At 36.9% G+C, this 20,575-nt stretch overlaps 1 protein-coding gene across 3 annotated transcripts in view; it reads right to left on the bottom strand.

Moving 5' to 3' along the window:
* The window catches only part of BLTP1 (bridge-like lipid transfer protein family member 1), a 162,809-nt gene that overhangs the window by 53,039 nt on the left and 89,195 nt on the right, over positions 1-20,575 (bottom strand). For all 3 annotated transcript variants that reach the window (XM_081077429.1, XM_081077430.1, XM_081077431.1), the window contains exons 43-53: positions 18,852-19,071; positions 18,252-18,410; positions 16,614-16,789; positions 15,627-15,802; positions 11,097-11,800; positions 10,411-10,656; positions 10,069-10,162; positions 8,116-8,166; positions 5,666-5,872; positions 3,981-4,219; positions 563-807 (exon numbers count right to left, since the gene is read on the bottom strand). In XM_081077429.1, coding sequence (XP_080933555.1) covers positions 563-807; positions 3,981-4,219; positions 5,666-5,872; positions 8,116-8,166; positions 10,069-10,162; positions 10,411-10,656; positions 11,097-11,800; positions 15,627-15,802; positions 16,614-16,789; positions 18,252-18,410; positions 18,852-19,071 — 2,517 coding nt within the window. The remainder of the gene's footprint in view (positions 1-562; positions 808-3,980; positions 4,220-5,665; positions 5,873-8,115; positions 8,167-10,068; positions 10,163-10,410; positions 10,657-11,096; positions 11,801-15,626; positions 15,803-16,613; positions 16,790-18,251; positions 18,411-18,851; positions 19,072-20,575) is intronic.

Below are 20,575 nucleotides of genomic sequence, written 5' to 3'. Positions count from 1 at the left end.
GCCAGCTTTCAAGTTTCCTTGGAAGAGAAATGAGTCTGCGAATCTGGCTGTACAGATTTTATCTCCCTCGATGGCCTGTAGATTGTTCCTAACAATTACGTGTGCTCGGATGAATTGTTAACCGCTCTAAGGGCTCGGTTTCTTCACTTATAAAATGAGAATAAATATATGTCCCTCACAGGATTGACGTAAGCACTATATGAGCAATGTGTCAGTGAGTTACCTTGACAAATGGGAGATACTATTAGCTTTTCATAATAAAAGGAACCATGAAAATACCGCAGAGATGGATGTGAAACCCAAAGGAAGAAATATGAATTCAAAGATGACTAGTAAAAAAAGGGTGTTTAAATAAAACTATAGGGAGACAGAAACATACATGTGTACATGTGCACATGCACACACACACACACACATACACACACCCGATTCGGTACATAGAATTCTGTAGGAATAAGTGATCTAATAATTTGCCTTGAAAGTTTGGATCACTACATATTTTGGTATACCTAAGGCTTGAACACTTGTAATTACGAGTAAGAAAAGTAAAAAGAAAACCTACCTCTGCCACACAACGCAGATAATTTCCCTGTAAATAGTACCCCTGTTTGGAAGGCAGTTCATCTAGGCTCCACACCTGGTCCGAATAACTGTCATGCTCTTCCATGATGTATTTCCCTGACATGGTAACAGGAGGGAGGTTAAGACTGGCAGAAGGAGGAATGGTTGACATGTCTGTGGCAGAAACTTTGGAAGTAAAACGCAGTCTGTGATTTGGCAGCTCAAATGTGAACCTGGTCTGTGCTCCTGTAAGAAATAAGAGAAGTTACTATTTGTTTGTTCAGGGGCTCATTCACACATTCATTCCTTACTTTGTTCAAAAATGGTGTCTAAGAAAAATGTGTATATATCCCAGAACTTGTACGGAAAGATATGTAAAAGATTTTACATTTGCTCGTATTTCCTATCTTTAAATAGATGTATGGTTACTATGAATAGTCAGGCAGTAAGTACTGTTGAGCCAGCAAGAATTATTTATTAAGCCTACTGGGTGCCCAGCACTGTGTTAGGTGCTAAACACGTATATCACAGAAGGTGGAACAGAAAGAAATAGTCCTAATTACAGAAGAGTTGTAACAAATAAGTCTAAAAAAATAAGGCATTATGGAGCAACAGACGTTTTAGCAAAACCAAGATCTATTACTGCCCATCACACATCCTACGCAATGCATATGCGCACGCTCCTTTCCAACCAACGAAATCTGATATCATTCTGTACACGATCAATTCTCTCCACTCAAACATCACTAACTAGCCTATTTTGCCTACATATACAGGTATATGATATAAAAATGTTATATGTGTTCTTAGTGTTCTCAATTGTGCCAGAAATTATTCATTTTCAAAATACTAATTAAAGATCACCTGCTTTATGTCACATTCACTGTATTCACTCACGATGCAGTAATGTTTATACTTGGAATGAACTAGCCATAAGCAGAAAAACTCTCTCACCAACCGGCGCACTTCATACATACCACCATCAAACAGTTTAGAAAACGCTATTTTTCAAAATATATCATTTGTAATAACTACCGTGTTTCCCCCAAAATAAGACCTAGACGAACAATCAGCTCTAATGCGTCTTTTGGAGCAGAAATTAATATATGATCCGGTCTTATATAACATAAGGCCAGGTCTTGTATTAATTTTTGCTCCAAAAGACGCATTAGAGCTGATTGTCCGGCTAGGTCTTATTTTCGGGGAAATAGGGACCCACAACAACATAACGTACCTAGATATATAAGTAAATTAATATATCTTACAAAAGATGCATGAAAACCTTAAGCAGAAAACTTATAAATTTTGTAAAAAAAACAAAGAAGACCTAAGGAGACAGAAAAATAGACACATTCAGGAACAGGAGCGCTAAATATTGTATCAATTTTCATTATCATCAATTCTCTCCAAGTAAATCTATAGATTCAATTAAATTCCTATAAAAATCCAAACAAGCTTTTTCAGAGAACTTGACAAACTGATTATAAAATGTTTACTAATTAAAGGTCACCTGCAGGAACAAAGAACCAAAAGGAACAAAGGAACAAAGAACCAAAAATAACCACGACAACTTCTACAAAAGAAAAAGTCAAGTAGCAATATGACACTGGTGCAAACAGGCCACTAAAGTGTAACAGAGATCTCGGAAACAGCTCCAACAAACATAAACACTTAACAGATGACAGAAGCGGACTATGTATCACTGAAAAAAAGAAGAGATTAGTCAATATCTGATGCTGAGATAAATGGTTATGCATACTACTCCACAACAAATTCAAGAAAAAAATCAATTCCATATAGATTAAAAACTTAAATATGGAAAAAAAAAACTTCAAAACATTTAACAGAAAATATAAGAATATTTTCGTGATCCTGGAAGAGAAGAATTTCTTTTCTTTAAGACATAAAAATACACACAATATAGGAAAACACTGGTAAATTCAATTACATTAAAATTAATATCTGTTGACCAAAAGACAACTCAAATGAAATGATAAGCCTCTGACTGGGTGACAAAATATGTTAAACATACAACATCAAAAGTTTAAAATACAAAATATATAAAGAATTCTTGTCAACCAAGAAAAACAAACGACTCAATGGTAAAATCTGCAAGAAACAAAGAAAACCCACCAACAGGCATTTCATTTAAGGAAACATATAAGGGGGCTCTTGATCATATAAAAAACTCAGCTTTATCAGTAATTATAGAAATATAAATTAAAGCCACAATGAGGTAACACTGTACATTTACGAGACAAGCAAACATTTAAAGTCAGGTGGTATCACGTGTCCACAAGGGAGTGGAAAGAAGGGAAGTGCATCTAATGTGCCAGGGGAGTAAATATTGGTGGCACAAGTACTTTGGAAAATGGTTTTACATTTCCTAGTAAAGCTGGCGATGGATTTACCCTAGTCTAGCTATGCCACTGCTACATAAACACCCTTTGGAAACTCTTACAAATGTACACCAGGAGATGTATGTAAGAATGACTGTAAAAGCCTGAAAGTAAAATGGGTCAAAGATCCATCAATAGCAGAAAGGATAAATTGTGATATAATCACTTAATGGATTACTGCTTTTCAGTGAAAAATGAATGAACCACAGAGACACAGATGAACATAGATGAATCTCAAACAAAGTGTAAGCAAAAATATTCCAAGTTAAAAAATGTGTTAGTGGGATTCCATACAAATAAAGTTCAAAACAGGCAACAGTAACTTTAAGTCATTTAGGAGTATTTATATATGTGGTAAGACTATAAAGCAAAACAAAGGGACAGGGACACAAAATTCATGCTCGTGGTTACTCCCCGGGCAGCCATGGGGAATATTATCTGGTAACAATGCTATTCCTTGAGGGAGCCTTCAAAGTACTGGTGATGTCCTAATTCTTAGGTTTGGTAATGAGTTGAAGAGTTCTTTATTATTCTTCACTAGTATATGATTTACACTTGTACACATGATACATTTCAGAATAAAACTACAAAAGCAAAGAATTTTTGGATAGGATACATAAGGATCACAAAGCCTTATAGAACTGGCTATTTTAAAGATCAAATTTCCTCTGATTTGAGCTAAATGCACCCCCTGTGAAAATAAACCAAGTTACTCAGGCTACAGAAATCTGACAGATGTAGAAAGGTATTCAACCTAAGTTTAAATGGGAGAAATGGCTTCAATAGTTGAGTAACTCTAAAGAGTTCAAATGAAAGTGGGGTCCGTGCTGGTCATTAAAGGAGGTGCACTGATAGTTTCACCTGACCGAGGAACATCATTAATGAAATCTAAAAGTGTATGATGAAAATTCTTTACATTTTCATATAATATCTATAAAATCAAGTTTACCTTTACATCAAACTATTACTAATTTCTCCAATAATGAATTTAAAGAGACTGGATTCAAAATTCAGAGTCACCTGTCATGCCATGACTCCGCATTCTCCCCATCTTGTATTCCGCTTTCAGAGACGGGAGAAGCGCTGCTCCGATGGCTATCCCATCCAACATGGCACTGAACTTGAGAACAATGGGCTTCTTCTCCAAACCTTCCGGTAGCTGAGGAAATTCATTGGTTTCAATAGGAGTTTGATTGATACTTGTAGGGGTTTTTTCAGAAGGTAGGGGGGTTGCAATATCTTCTTTTACAGGCTGTGGGCTACAAAGAAAAATAATTTAAAATGACACAATTAGAGCAGTTACCACTTTATTGTATAAAATTATTAGAGTCCTCAATGAAAAATTTACTGTACACAGATGTTTCTTTCTAATATCAGATCATATTAAGACTTCCTAAAAACAGCCATGGAAAAAGGATGATACAGAAAAGGAAGCAAAAACAAGTAATAACAATATAACTGGAATGTTGTAATGCCAGGCTATTCGCATCATCAACGTGAATGTGGAGTTTAAACTCTGGTTTGTCTGATCCCAAATTCCATGATTTAAGCACCATGTACTCTACTGCTGATTGTAATATGACGATCTTGCCACGACTTTCACGACCGCTGTTAACATCAACACCAACAATAACAACAATTATGTGAATGCTTCCTCTCTGTGCCAGGTACTATTCCTAGTGCTTTGTGTGTTTTATATCATTTATCTCACAAAGCCCTTTGAGTAGATACTATTATCTCCACTTTGTAAATGAGGAAGCATAGCTAGAAAGTGGTGAAACCAGGATTGAACTCAGTGAGTCCGACTCCAGAGTCTGATTTTTTTAACTACCACACTTCACTGGTAATACATTATAGTAAGAAAAAACTCCTTCGAGTGTTTTCAAATTAGGCTCATGTATGTACACATTCTGCATTCCACATTCCATTGACAGGAGAAACATTTAAATTATTACCGTACTACTTAGGCAACTTCAGACATGAATTGATATTATACCAGAATTAAGGGTTCAGAGAGAACAACTAGAAAAAATCATGGCTTTAGGACACTGTCAAATGACACGCTATTTTTTTTTCCTTATAAAATAGAAAAAGGAAACATAAGAAGACGTTTGTTACCTTTTACTTACCACATTTTTATTACTTATTCATTAGTTATAGATTTGCAGACCAGTAATGAAGCTCAGCAATGCAGACCCATGAGCTACAGATATGAGCTGTAAAGCTTTATACAGGGAATAAAGGTTAATGAGCTAAGGTCTAGTTAACTGCCCTTTAAAGCATGTATGTGGCACATACCATCACTTCATGTAAAGGACAGCACAAAACCATGCATGGGACATAAATGGCCAGTGACATTTTTTAAACCTATGCAGTCATAAATTTCAATGAGTTCAAAGTAAACAAGGATTGATACAGTCCTAGAATTTGTTCATTTTTTATCAGTACCTCTTATGATGCCCATAAATGTCTAGGGTCTCTTAAGCTTTATTGATACAATATGGAACACGAACATTTGCACTTGTGATGTAGTACTTGAATAATATCCAGTATTATCCATGATCATGTCTGGCTACTTTCCACCTGTCCTGTCCCCAATGGTCAGTTCTTAGCTGTAACCCTCCATCTTCCTCCAAACTACTGCTAACACAGCAAAGAATGACTGAGGTATTGACAGAATCACAGGACTCGGCGGAGTGACTTACAGGGTAGACGGCTGCCGGATGAGGTCTGAGATCTGCTTGGACAGCTGGTGAGAACTCCGAACCATCATGCTATGTAAGGTGGCGGGGTGCTGGGGAATGTTGATGCTGATGGCTCCAACCTTGAACACGGCGGCATTGTTAGTCTTCAAGCCTCGCTGGGCGCTGTAGAGGGCTTGGGACTTGGCGATGCTGCATTTCACTACAGTTCTAGGAACAGAGGAGGAGGGCTATTCAATATGGGCAAATACACAGAAATTGTGAAAAAGCATTTTGAGAGCAAGACAAATGCTTTTAAATTATTCATTGAACTAAACAACTTAAGATTTGTCATGCATTTAAATAATATATTGAAGAAATAAGTTTTCTAAAACTATTGAAGTACATTTACTTTACACTGTTTGCCTAGAGACACCAAATATTAGTCTACTTTAATAAAGAATTACCGAAGAAACATGTATGTGCTCGCTTGTAAGGAAAAGCATGAACACTAACACATTATATACATGCAACATACAAAATTCCATTTTTATTTTTTCCTCTGCTCAGAATTCCTCTTTTCTCCTCCAACTTATTTTCGGGAATCTGTACAACCACTAAAAAAGCATAGACACTGAATATGAAAAGATGAAAATATTCATTATACTTCTTAAACTCTAATCAAAGAAATTATTAATCATCATTTACTATGTTAAAACATACTAAAAGAAATTAACAGGAAGGAAGAAATTACACTTGGATTTTCTATTTTCAATGAGTGACAAAGAAATGATAGAATTCATAATGAGAAAGCATTAAAATCGGTAAGCTTTACACACACAGAGCAGATACTCTCTTCCTTGATTGCTTGTTCTCTTTCCAGTGCCTAGAGAGCACCCGAGCATGACAGGCACTCACTGATATTTGTGAAATGAATGAGCATAAAGAAGTACAGCAGAAGCATGACTGTCAACACTGCAACTGTGGGATGCCGCAGAAAGCATGTGACAGGTCACATGTGCGGAAGCCACGAGGAAGCCATCTTTGACACACAATGAAAAGGGTCCTGTCAATGAACTGAACCCATGAAGACCAGAGAGTAAGAGGATGGCTTCCAACATAAATGTCCTCTCTCAAATGAGCAAAGGATTCTTGAAAATAAATAATTTAGCAAAACATGCAAAATGCAAATTTCATATTAACTATGTGTCGGTTCCTACACTTTTATCTCTACTAAGGCTGCAGAGGATTCACCCCGAATTTATTTACAGTCTCAAGGCTCTAAAGAATCAACCCATCACATTAAACTTCTGTTAGAATAACAGAATAATAGATCTTGATTATTTCCAAATAGTGACATCCAACACAGTGCACAGGCCATAATGTGTAACCGAATAATTGTTGAGTGGATGAAAATGTCATCATCAGCCATTTAAAAGCATGCTCTCTAAAGTCAGATAGTACTGATTACTTTTACAATAACATGTCCAGAGAACTCAGTGCTAAAAAGGAAAGATTCAATAAATCTTTTCTATCTGCTTTGACTACTAAAGTGGAATGAGATTTTTTTCAATATCTATTAAGATGACACGAATATGAGTGATTTCTAGTAGAAAAGCATTCTCTAATTTAATATTAGTACATTTATTCTGTCCTAGTTTTAATTGGCTGGTAAAGTGATATAGAGCACAACAAAGGGCTGGTAACTGATATTTTGTCTATGGCCTGTTATCAATATGCAATGAAACAAATCTCTCATGAGTAATAATCTTATCAGCATGGAACATAATATACAAATTCAGATTTTTATTAATCATATTCAAATTTTATAGAAAATGTCCAAAGAAATAACCACTGCTAAGTAACATATTAATCTGTCATGGTGATGACTCATGTGATGAATATTTAAATATAGCATAGCATTCAGTATGTAGTTCACTACCACAAATTATCAGATATACATGGATCAAATCAAGCCATTCAAAATATAAAAATACCTATCGTAAAAGCCATACATAAAATCTGTTAACAGAGCAGTAAACTCTCCCCATTTTAAAAACAGAATTATAAGATTGAGATGTGTGTATATTTTCATGTTAGTGTTTTAATAGTTATTTTTGCAGTTAGCGAAAACTCTTGTTTAGTTTCTATTATCACATCAAACATTAAGAAGGATTTGTGATAACATACGTTTTAACAGCAATATGTCTCAAAAAAGCACAAGCAACACACAACTACAGTGTTATAATCTTTCAACAACAAAACAAGCTATGAGTTACCAAAAAGGTAGCCCTTACCTGTGTGCTTTCCTTGAAAAACAGGAAGCTTTAATCTACAAAAGGGTCTACATTAAAGCTACCGAATAACTAAGCACACACATTCACAGCCATGCAGATTATCTTAATATTTAACTTTAAAACTATTCAATACTATGTTAATCACAAAGCCCATTGAAAAAGAATAATATGACATACAGAAATTCTTGTTTGGCTGTGCTTGTAGGAGATGTAGGAAAATCCTCCAGTCTACAGATGAAGATTCAAGAGAAAGCAGGAAAACAAAAAGGAAGCAGATAAACATTCTTGCATAAATTAGTTACAATGTGACTGATCATCTGGAAAGCTTTTCTTATTTTCCCCTTTTTAAAATTTTCTTTAAAGAATTTTTCTATTATTATTATTTTATTTTAAGTTCCGTTTCCTTCTAGTTGAAATCGGAAATGAAAAGCCAAAGAATAAATCCAGAAAGATTTAACACTACTAGAATTTGGCAGTGAATTACTTTTATTTTTCAAATAAAAAAGTTAAGGGATCTTTGCTTAGGGCCAACAATGATCAACTATTTAATACTCTTAAAAATCTGTTTTATAAATAAAGTTTAGAGATTACTTATGCCCTTCTCTTAAGAGGTAATAGATACTGGAGATAAGAGGTCCAAGAAGACTTAGTAAGTAAAACACATGAGACATCTAAAGAAATTTGTTTTACTTTTTGAATAGGTTAAGGTGAGCATGGTACTAGCAATTTAGACTCAACAAAGGACTCAGGGAACCCGCGTTCTGTGAAGACTTTCTGCAGACACATCAGGGCTGGGTGGAAGGAGAAGAGATCCAGGCCTGTTTTAGGTAAAAACTTTGATCTTTCTGAATCTCAATGTATTGTTCTTTCTGTAAGTTCACAGAACTGTAGTGAGGATTAAATGAAATAATCTACACGGATGTGAAGCTCCTGGCCCACAAGAGACACTGCGTAAGATTACAATTACTATGTAACACCGCCTTCTCCACAATGAAATTTCAGGAAAGACCTTGTCTCTCTCAACAATTGGAATTTCCTAGTCTATTGAGAGATTGTGGAAGAAATGCAAACTCGACTATTTAGGCAGCTATAATAAAGTATATTTTCTTTGGTTCTATACTTATAAGTCCAAATTACCCCAGAAAGACCTAAACATCCATTTCAGGAAATGTTCCCCAAGACAGCCGTCACATTATCCATGTTCAAAGTGTTATGAATAGAGCTATAACTAGTCAGTCTATGACTAATATTTAATTTTTATAATGTTGAATCAGATCCTCTATTTAGTCAGTATTTGGCATGACAGGTAGCTCTCTAGGATGATAGCAGGACAACATTAATTAGTTACAATATTAGGAACAAATTCTCAGAATGTGACTTAAACACTTTATAATTACAACTTAAGATTGCTCCATTAAAAGGAAGTCAGGAATGAAGGTATATAATGCTGAGTTGTATGAACAAAGTCAGTGGTTTAATGTACTGATAATAGATTAGTTATCTGAGTATCATGCATAAAGTTAATCATTAGCAGAGCAATTCTGAACATATCCAGGTATAGAACTTACAGGGAAAAGGTAAGAGCAGAGAAGCAAAAGAAAAGTGACATAGTTGGCCTACTTTTAAAAAAGCTGACCTATACTATTCGAAGGGTCTCACAGTCTTTATCGTTAAATTGTTTAAATGCAAAAAGGGCAAGAGGAAGTTTTGAAACCCAGCATGAATATGGGTAACGATTACTTAATATAAAATCAATCATCTATATTCTTTTACTATAATTTCGTTTTACTTAATTATTTGAATAGTGTGAGCTTTTACATCTTGTAAGTTTAACTAAAATTCACATGGCAATCATCTTCTTATTACACAATCTTAAAATATCCTGGGTGTCAGTTAATTTTGAGGGGAGGGCGGTAGTAAACCTGTTTTAGAAAGGAAAAAAATCATTTTTCTGAAAACATTTCATTTGGTGATATTCTTAATGACAGTATCATAGTATCTGGAAATTATAGATATATATATACATATATCAAAACTCAGCAGGTGTGGGATTTATCCCATGAATTTGAAGTTTCCTATACAACTGTAACAAACAAGTTTTAAGACAATAATAAAAATCAGCACACTTACTGTATATTTGGTGTAATTCCTTCAAGCAGCACGATGTTAACCCCACCAATGTGAGCGGTGGCACACGTCTCAGTCATCTTTTGATGTAAAACATCTTAAATGGGAGAAAACATAAGTATAAGTCTCAGAAGTAATATGCAGAGCAGAAAACTTGGAAAATTAAAAAAAAATTGGGAAAAGCATCTATAAAAACGAAAAATGAGCACTCCCGATCTGTGTTGATGGGCAGTTCCATTTGCCAAAGCAAACCTGCCGAGCAGGCATTTCAGAGCCGGGCCGCTGGCCGCTGGCTGCTGTCCATGGCCGGAAGAGCAGCACGGCGGCACTAGACGGAGGCCGTACCTTTCATCTTCTCCTTCAGGGTGAAGCTGCCGTGGATCCTCTTGAGCTCCGACTCCATCGTCAGCCCGCCGATGTCTGCCTCCAGGTGTGTCCGGTTCACCATGCCGATCCCGAACACGATCAGGGTGACATGCTGAGGCTCCGCGGTCACCAGGCTGCGCTTTCTCTGCGTCTTCGTCACGCTGTTATTGTCCTGTTCGTTCTCAAACACCACTTTGCACGTTGGCTCCGTGGGGCTCCGAACTCCTTCAGGAGGAAATGGAAATGTTGGGGTCAGACAGGAAACGTGCGGAATAAAAGGACACCCCAAACATCGTCTTACTTTTCTTTCCTTCACATTCCAGACCGGCCCTCTTCCTCCTCTTCCCCACCAAAATGATTTTGTGAATGTTTCAACATTTTGCCTTGGTCATATTGAAAGCAAACAGTAGAGTCAGACATTTGAAAGCAGGCCTGTCTGCACTCTGTCAGAGCACAGTGTGTGAGGGTCAAGGTTAGGGATGGGAAATGGCGGGGCAGAATGTCGGACTGCCATTACTATTTTCTCTCCTGCGGTGACTACCCATTTCTCTGCATTTCAATTATCCACTTAGAACGTGAAGAAAACATGATGAACAACCGACTGTCTGTTTTAGCATTATTGCAATTCAAAACAGAAATTTTACAAATAGAAAAATATCTATTACCTGCTGGTCCAAATGTTTCTGAGGATTTTTCCAATATTCCTGTTGGGTCAGAGATAAGCGAATAGAAGTTGAGCAGTTTATACATGTTCTGCCAGCACTCAGCGGAAGGCTCGCTCTGCTCCGACACGGTGATGGAGTCCGAGTCATCCATGTGGAGAGTCATGTGATCCACCACGTCTTTGGAGCCCTTCCTGGACACCTTGGAAGTTCTTCTTTCAGATCTTCCGACTGAGTTTTTGTTTCGAGATTCCTTTTTGTTATTCTCATTGTTGGTCCGTTTGTTCTTGGCATTATTTACTCTGTTGCCACCATTAAGACTTCCTCTGGAACTGCGGCTGAAGTCAGATGAGCGAAAATCCCTGTGCTTTCTGGTTTTGAAGGTAGGTGTGGGGGAAGCGGACCCAGCTGTGTATCTGCTCAGCTTAATGTCAGTCTGAGTCGCTTTGATGTCATCTATCATTGTACTGAACTGATGAATAAGACGGACCAAAGCCATGTCTACATGCTGGCTTATTGACTGGCAGGAAATGGTAAAGTTGCAGTGGAAGGTGTTGTAATAACGCTTGTTGAGATCATGAAAAGAAAGCGCGCTGGTGGAGTTCTGCTGGCATACTGACTTTTCCATGACAACAGCACTTATGCTAAAGGTTTCCAACATCAATGCTGGTTTGAACTCAAGTGGAGGAAGGTGCACATGGCCTTGCCTAAAAATGTGTGAAAAAGGGGGAAATGACAAGGTTATACTTCCTTTTTTCTAGAACCGTACAATATTTATTAATATATTAGCAAAATAATCTCTGAGGCAATATACATAAGACATTTAAATAATTTTAAGCAAGAGATCAAATAGAATATACTTTTCCACTATAAGTTGGAAATTGGGCCTTAAATTTATCTTCTTGATCTACTCTATAACTGACTAGTCAAAACCAGACTTAAGTCAATGATTTCAGTGAAGTGATAAAACAATTTTTCATGCCATCAATGGTACTCCCCGATGGTATTAGAATTTGGAGTCAACTGTAGGTCAATTCGGATACCTCCCTTAACCATCCTCTCCCCCTTTGTTATATAGATGGTTTATATATACCATTTCATCACATTTTATATAATTTGATTGCTATTTGAAATGAAACCCTGCCAGCATACTTTGCAAAGTTGAAAGTGGTGAGGAAAGCAACTGAAACAAAAATGAGACACGCACACAAAAAAGCTTAGAACCTTTATAAAAATTATTTTTGGAAATTCTCCTGCTTATCTAAAAATTTTCATGTAGGAATATTATAGTCAATTTTAAGATTAAAGAGACCCAAATCCCAGATTTCCATAAACCAACAACCAGTAACAGTAGATCTCAAGCACCGAAATTATAAAGGATATTTGTTTCCCTTTTCTTCCGTGTACAATATGAATGGGTCACATTTAACATGGGACTTTATTCTATTGGGGAAAATAAAAAACCAGAAGCTACCTTGACTGTCTCAACTGGACTTAAAAAATGTATAACGAGAGAACAATAATTCCTTAAAGAACACTAGCATTCCTTATTTTATAAGAAAAATCCACTTTGTAGTATAATATACTTCATAAAAAAGTACAAATTCACAGTAAGCTTGTGGTCAGAAGATAAAACCGGATTTTGAAAATTAGAACAGATAAAAGAAAAAGAAGACTGGAAACAGATTAAAATAATCCACAACTTCAAAAACAAGAATTAAAAACATGAAAGGGAGGCCAGAAAGTCTTAAAGAAAGGAGATTCAAGCAAAAGGGGGAGAAAAATCTGCGTATGTAATGAAGCGGTCATTTAAGGCAAAAGCAGCCTGACAGAGTCAAAGTCAAAATTCAAATCTAAAAATATTAAGTCACTAATATGTTCAACTATCTTGGCTGGAGACAGCAAAGGCATAAGGAAACTAATATTTATGAGGACTTACTACTCATAAATGAATGATTTAATAACTATGCTGGCTTTAACGTCTAGGAGAGTTACATGTATTTATATACAAGAAAGTATAACCCAGTAGTAATGTATGATAATTAGCAGAATGAACAATGTGCTACAAAAAAAGCCCAGGCAAAGACTGAAATTAATGAAACGTGTACTGTGACAGAGGTCTCCAAATAAATAAGAGTTTAAGGTGAAATTACAGTAAACCTGAGAAATTAAAGCGAACAGCGGGCTAGCGATAAGAAGGCAGAGCACTCAGAGCTGGTGTGACAGTAGAAAAATGTAAAGGAATATTAAGTTTGGCTAGACCCAAGGCAGCAAGTTCAAAGTCACTCAGGAAAGTATGGTCAGATGAAGGGCTAGTCTGTGGCAGTATTGCATGTCATTTAATAGGCTAGTAAGTATGCTTTAACTGTTATCTGATGTATATGAGTATACACACGTATAATCATATATCCGAGTATACAGATACATATAATCATATATACAAACATATACATATATAAAATATAATTATGTATAATCTAATTATATAAGGCAATACATAAACCATATGTGTGTGTATATATACATATTTTAGATATATATTTATATGAAAGACAGCTACTACAAAAGAAATACAAGTTTAACTCAGAGCTTTTACCTCTAATCAGGGAATATGAGCAGGTATATTTTGGTGTCAGGATTTGATGATTCCAGTGTGAATGGATTTCAGTTATATATGGTTTAGTTATAACACCAGTCCCCCAACAACATGCTTCCAATTTTTAACTAAAATTTACTGTGAAAAGCCGCATAAAGCACAAACCTGCTGCTAGCACTTCTAGTCCACACCTCACCGCTGACCAATCACATCACTTGTCAAAGTCTCTGATTGGCCAATACATTCTTTTCACACCCAGGCAGTGAAGCCTGTAGCTGTGTTGCCTCCTTGTGATAAACCCACATGATATTTACAAAACTGGATAATCAAAAGAGGCAACAGGACAGCATATGAAAAGGCAGCAACAAAACTTAAAAACAGTACACTGGTAGTGAAATTCAATTAAACATAAATGGAGTTATAGAAGAAACAGCTAATCATGGAAATGTTGACTCTTCTGCTGTTCTAGAAATTAGATATGCAGCCAGAGGAACTCAGTGAAGGCAGATTTGTTGGCATAAAGAGGAAATTGGTTATGACAAAAAGGGTAAATATCCAAGAGGAAGTGATGCTGGCAAAACACTTCATAGTAAAAGGAACTTGCAAAGATACTTCATGACACTGAAAATGCAGAGGATAAAATGTTGGAAGCCAATCAATACTTAGAACAAAATGTGACATGTGCCAAGGCACAGAAAAGATGCTCATTCTGTATTGTAAGTTACATGATAAGACAAGGACTCTTTAGACTACACTTTGATGAGATTTTTAGAAAGAAATAAAACACTTTATTTCCCAATGTTTCTAATGATTGAAGTTACAATGTACTAAATACTAGTTTTACTATATTTTTCATTTCCCTATATATTATAATAAACCAGAAAAGAATTTAAAATTTTTTGACAAACATTTTTCACGGTCACAAAACAAAAGTAATAATTGTCCCCACTAATCCTAATAATCATTAAGATCACTTTGCAGTGTTTCAGCCTGTATGGTTATTGTTATGGTACCACACAATTGTGAAAAGCAAGGACTGCCTTATATTTAATAGAAAAGACAACGCTATTTCCATGTTCCCATGTCATTAGAAAATCCTCAGATATTTAGACCCGAAACAAAATTTAAGAAAGATGTATTTTTCAATACATAATTGCCATAAAATTTTTAAAAGTGATTGTGTTAAATAATTTAATATTTTAGATAGAATATTTCAAATGAAAAATATATTTCACTTGGCTATATGTTGGATACATGTGCATTTTACTTTTAATTTACCACCCTGCAAAAGCACAAACTGGATGAAACCAAGAATGTTACAAAAACCTCTTGGCATAAATGCCACCTGTGTCTGTCCATGTTCTATTATTCCTCCCAGACTAAAACTCCAATTTCATAGATGAGTCAGATCTTATTAGCAGGCACATTATTTCCTAGGCAGGCAGTAAAGACCCTGAAGAACCATCCATGACGATAAAGAATGACAGTAAGAGACAGTTCCTAACAAGCACGTGCCACATTTAGCACCTGTGTCCGTTTCTGACGGTTTTCCTCGGCTTCTACTCGGTTCCTATCTGCCCAAGCCAGCTCAGAGAGGAGGTGAGGAGGAAATTCCACGTATGATGCATACAACTGCACAGATAATAACAATTCCACGACTGCAACAGTAATAAATCCTAGGTGCATATGTCACACCTGTACCATATGTACTTTGGCCAGCCCTCAGGTGCATGCTAACCTGGTACAAAAACAGGCCCAGAAATAGGCCTCATAACCTGCCGATGTGGTTATCATGTTTGTTAAATGGGAATGATCTTCTCACTAAGATATTAAAATTGCTTTCTCATTAGCATTAGAAGAAAGCAAACTTAAAAAGCACACAGGTGTTATAACCTTTGTACAAAATTTAACATAAAAACGACGACAACGCGAGGCACCTTCTGGCTCTTTTGCCTTTCCTCTCCTTGGCGGTGTCTGAATCCACGATGTCCGCTCTGAGGCAGTCCAAAGTGCCGGAAAACGAGAGGTGTTCTCCGAAGTACATCCGGTAGCACAGCGGCATGGCGTCCTGCGACTGGATCCCTGTATGGCTCAGGAGAGGTTTGAAAACCACCTACAAGACACAACGCATTTGTATTGGCTCAACTTACAATTCATCATTTACCGTGGCTTGTTTCCTTATCCTACCTCAGTACATATGACTGCAGTATGAAACAAAAATAAAAGGTCTTGCATAATAAATACAGCTCTAATTTTACAAAACTTCACAATATTTTTGAGCACCTATTATGTGCCTTTCATCTTAAAATTAATTATAAGGACAAAGATTCCTTGATACTGCCTAAGTGAAAATACAAGAAAAATAAAATTTTGAATTAGTTTAAATCATTCTGCTTCTTGCTTTTAAAAAAAGGCACAAATACCTGCATTTCCATAAAAAGCCAGTATATTAACTTCACAAAATAGGTTATCGACGTCCTCTGCTAATATAAAAACATTTCATACATAATGAATACTTCACCTATTTTTAAATGGTATCACTGAGTCCTAATTGCCATTTGACATTTACTTTCTGACAGAGAACGTCCTTCATATTGTAAGTATCATAACTGCTATGGAAACACATCACTCTGATTAAATCTCAAGTTAGCTGAATTTTGTAGTCACCGAGAGCTAACTCAGACTTTGAGACAAATGACGATATGCCACTCTTCTGTTTAATGAACAGCTATAGGGGCTTAATTTGCACTGATAATGAATCCATGTCCTTTTGGGAAGGCTCCTCCATTTTGCACGAAGGCTTTAGGCAGACGACACAGAAAAAGGCTTTCACTGGAACTCCAGGGTGTACATCCCAAGATGCCCCGCTGGCGCGCACTGCCAGGTGAGGGTCACCACGTTCAGGGACACATAGACTGGCTCACCTGTGCGTCAGCCAGCTGAACAGCAGGAAAGCCCTGGTTGGCTTCTTCTACACCTGCCACATCATCCTGACTCGTGCTATGCTGCGAGTGTGTCCCATCCAAAGTATTCTGGTCACTAGACAAGACGGTGTTGAAATCTGACGCCGAGGGTATTGTAGGAAGGTTGGGTGCAACACCTAACAGGGTAAATGTTCAAGAATGAAATCAACACTATCAGGAAATAAAAAATATAAGGGCACAGCAAAGCAAACTTATGAAGCCTGTATGTAGCAGTATTACCAGACTGTATCAATGGTAAAGAAAAAAAATAGCACTGTTAGGTTACTTTACAGACATAATTTATTAATGAAAAGCGAAGTTAAACTAATTTTCAGAAAATACCAGTCATTGTCACACATGAAGTCAGTCAATCAAAAATATAAGATTTCATGGCTGGAAAAGCACTTGCTACCCCATCAGCTTTCCCTGAGGAACAGATGACAGATGACAGCCGCAGGGCTACAAAAAGCAGCTGTAGGAGATGAAGCCATAGGTGACCCAGAACCACACAGGCAAACTTCCCCCCGGGAGAAACAAAAATGAATGGCACTGTTTCTTTCCTCTTACTCCCTCTACCCAGGCAAAGGACCCGTGATAGACAAGAAATGTCCCTTCTCGTTTTTACACTGTGTGACACTGTGTGACAGTGAATCTGGGACCAGAAAAGTGCTGACAGCTGGGAAAGCACCCTCTTTCCATCTCCTTCAACCAAGGGCCAGTGCTAAGGACTCACACGCACTTAGAATTAGGAGCCGGTCCAGATGAAAAAGCGCGCCATACACCAGCTAGAAAAAGACCAGTCACACGCTACCCACTTTGCATAATTTCGTATTTTCTGTCTGAACAGAACTTCCTAGCGACCCAAATAGCTGTTACACTGACTTCAGTAGTGTAATTTTAGCTGACTTCAGTAACTAGAATCAAAGGCTACTTCATATGTTCTTTTTTAAAAAAATATTATTTACGAAAAATACATATATGTAAATTTGGGAAAATACGACACAATAGAAAAGACAGGGCTTCACCTAAGTTTTCGAAGACAGTCACTGAAGCTTCTTTGTGAATACCCTGCAGGTCTCCTGTTGCTTACAGTCTTCTACAATTAATAAATGCTCTCATTTGTTTCCCTCCTACAGGGTAAGAATCTTACTTTATTCCTCTAGTTATCCCTCATGTTTAATAAAATATTTAAGTAACCACAAAGAGTATAAGCTAGTTACTATGTCTCAGAGGAATGTGGATAAACTGAAAATATTTTCTGTGTTGTAGGTAATTGATGTGATTATACTTTGCATTTTTATCTTCCTTTTTCTGGTGTTTTGAAAATTAAACCAGCCACATTAACTGGAAGTTTTAACTCTGTAAATTACAATCTCACATTTGACATGATTGCTTTTCCATAAGCTCACTGAGTGACTGCTTCTGCCTCCCTCAATGGTCATATTATCAAAGATGTTTCATAAGTGGGCCAATTTCAATTAAATAGTACTTAAATGTTTGAGATTTTTTTAACCCTTCTCTCAAAAATAGGATTTTGCTATAACTTCAGAGGTGCCCCATAGACAGTTAGGCAAAATAATGTGACAAATCAATCAATACCTGTGGGAAGGCTATTCTGTCCGGACTTTGTCACAGGAGATTCCTGTACCACACTGCCTCGGTTACCCACAGCATTGGACATCCAGTTGTAGAAGCTCACAGATGATGGCTCAGATAGCAAGGGGTGTTCCGACAACATATCAGTGGTCATTGTGTTTCCTGAAAATAAAATATTCCTTAGTATTACTAATGTACTAAGGAGCAGACAATGTGATTTATATATTTTTTTTGAGAAGTGTTAAAATATTTGTCTTTGCAGATGTTTTCAGATTTACTGTATGACATCGAGATTTGGATATTAAGGCATTAATAAATAACTTATTATTATACTGGGGGAATTCCTTGTTGGCTGGTCTAGACAGCACCCCGCACCACACCTCATTTCACAGCAGTGTCAAATGCTGCAATTGAAAATGCAAACCAAGGACACGAAGACACACCAAGTTACAAACAGAAGTTTCCAAACTACCTTCTCAGAGATAAGGGAAGGTTAGTGATGCATTCAAAGTATACATCTATTAATAAATAACTGTAAGTCGGTTTTGTTTTTGTACTTGTCCCATGGAAGTGACCCTGTGATTGTCAAAAGGGAGGCTGTACCTGTTCGCGTCAGGGAGCTGCTTTTCACCGCTGTGCTGCTTCTTTGAGGAGTCCCTTCCAGGAGGTTGTGCAAGCTCGGGAAGCTTCCCGTCAGGTAGCTGAGCAAGCTCTCCTTCCTGGGACTCTCCTTCACTGGCATCCCAGCACGACCCGTGTGCACGGGGGAGTCCGTGGCAGTGTCCCCGCTGGTGTAGCTCAGAGAATGATAGGGATGGATGCCCTGCAGAGGGAGCAGCTCTTCCTTATGTGTAAACATGACTGCCGCCACCACAAAGGCTATTAGCTTTGTATTTCCGCTCGTTACCGCTCACACTGACACCAAATAGACCGTGTCTCCCAAAACCGTGGGGAACCTCACAGGTTTTATAACTCCAAATACTGCCCAAAAGACAGCCTGGATTATCATTCACTGATTTTAACAATGGATTCTTAGCTCTCTGTGCAACCTGGCGCCAAGACTTCTATCCAGAAATTCTTACTATGGCCCTTCTTCGTATCCTGATCTTGTAAACCTCTGTGTTAAGACTGGATTCTCTGTAAAGCTCTACTAGGCCAAAATGAATTTCCAGCAATTGTGAGGAAAAACAGAAAAGTCCAAAGCTACAGAATTGTCTAATCTCTACTTGTTCTGTCATGTCTAAGAACAGAATTTCAGATCAGTTTAAAACATAAAAACAAAAAAATGTTTAAAACAAAAAAAATGACTAAATAGACAGAAAGACCCTGAGAAAGGAGAGTTGAAACAAAGCATTTGTATTTTCAATTCTTTGGAGGACTTTTATGATCCCTAAGCAAAGGAACGTTCAAAAAAATGTACGAAACCACCCCCTACTATGATCAGAAGGTTTGGAAAAGCCATCACTCAGGAAAAAAAATCTGAGACAGATTAAGGAGTTAAAAATTGTAAGTGTCCAGGCCTTCTATACCGGAGAAACAGAATAAGCCTAATAGTCCAAACATTTAAAAATGTATTATCAAACTATTAGCGAATGTTTTAATTAAAAGAGCTGTACTAATACAGAATTAAAACTTCAAAAGCACGAAAGACTATTAAATGACAAGTAAGTATCCCCCGAGTTCCAGTCTACGAGTAGACTCTTCCCGCAGAGGTGCTCTTAACTGGTTCTTACCTAGTCTTCCATAAATGGTTATGATGATATAAGCACATACACATACTATCCTTTTCTTAACACACAAATACATATTGTCCCACACTTTGGTTTTACTTTAAGTAGTGTACTTTGCTGATCACACCTTAACCACTTACAGATCTGCTCCATCTTTTCAAAGTCTCTGTAGGAAGCATGTGTATCAGGATACACTCTTAGACCTCAAAGGGTTAGTCGTATACGGTGTTTCCATTATTTTCCTATTATAAATGTCTTGGACATGTGTCTTTGAGCATTTGTTTAAAATGAGCTCCTGGACATGGACATACTGGGTGAAAGGGTATTACATTTTAATTTTGGTACAAACTGCCAAATTGTTCTTCAAAGAGGTTGTGCCAATTTACACTCCCACCAGTACCGTATGAGAATGTCCGTTCTTCACTTCTTTACCAACAACATACACTACCAAATGTTTCATTTTTTAAAATCTGATCAGTTAAAATGGAAATCTCATTTTAATTTACATTTCTTTAATTATAATAAACTATATTTTCACATGTGTATGTGTATGTCTCTGTGAACTGACTTGAACCACTTTTCAATTTGGTGGTGCCC

Source organism: Rhinolophus hipposideros (genome assembly GCF_964194185.1).
Source record: "Rhinolophus hipposideros genome assembly, chromosome: 16".
In the NCBI taxonomy this organism is placed as follows: Eukaryota; Metazoa; Chordata; class Mammalia; order Chiroptera; family Rhinolophidae; genus Rhinolophus; species Rhinolophus hipposideros.
The sequence above is the reverse complement of the archived record's forward strand: the minus strand, read 5'-3'. Positions and strand labels throughout refer to the sequence as shown.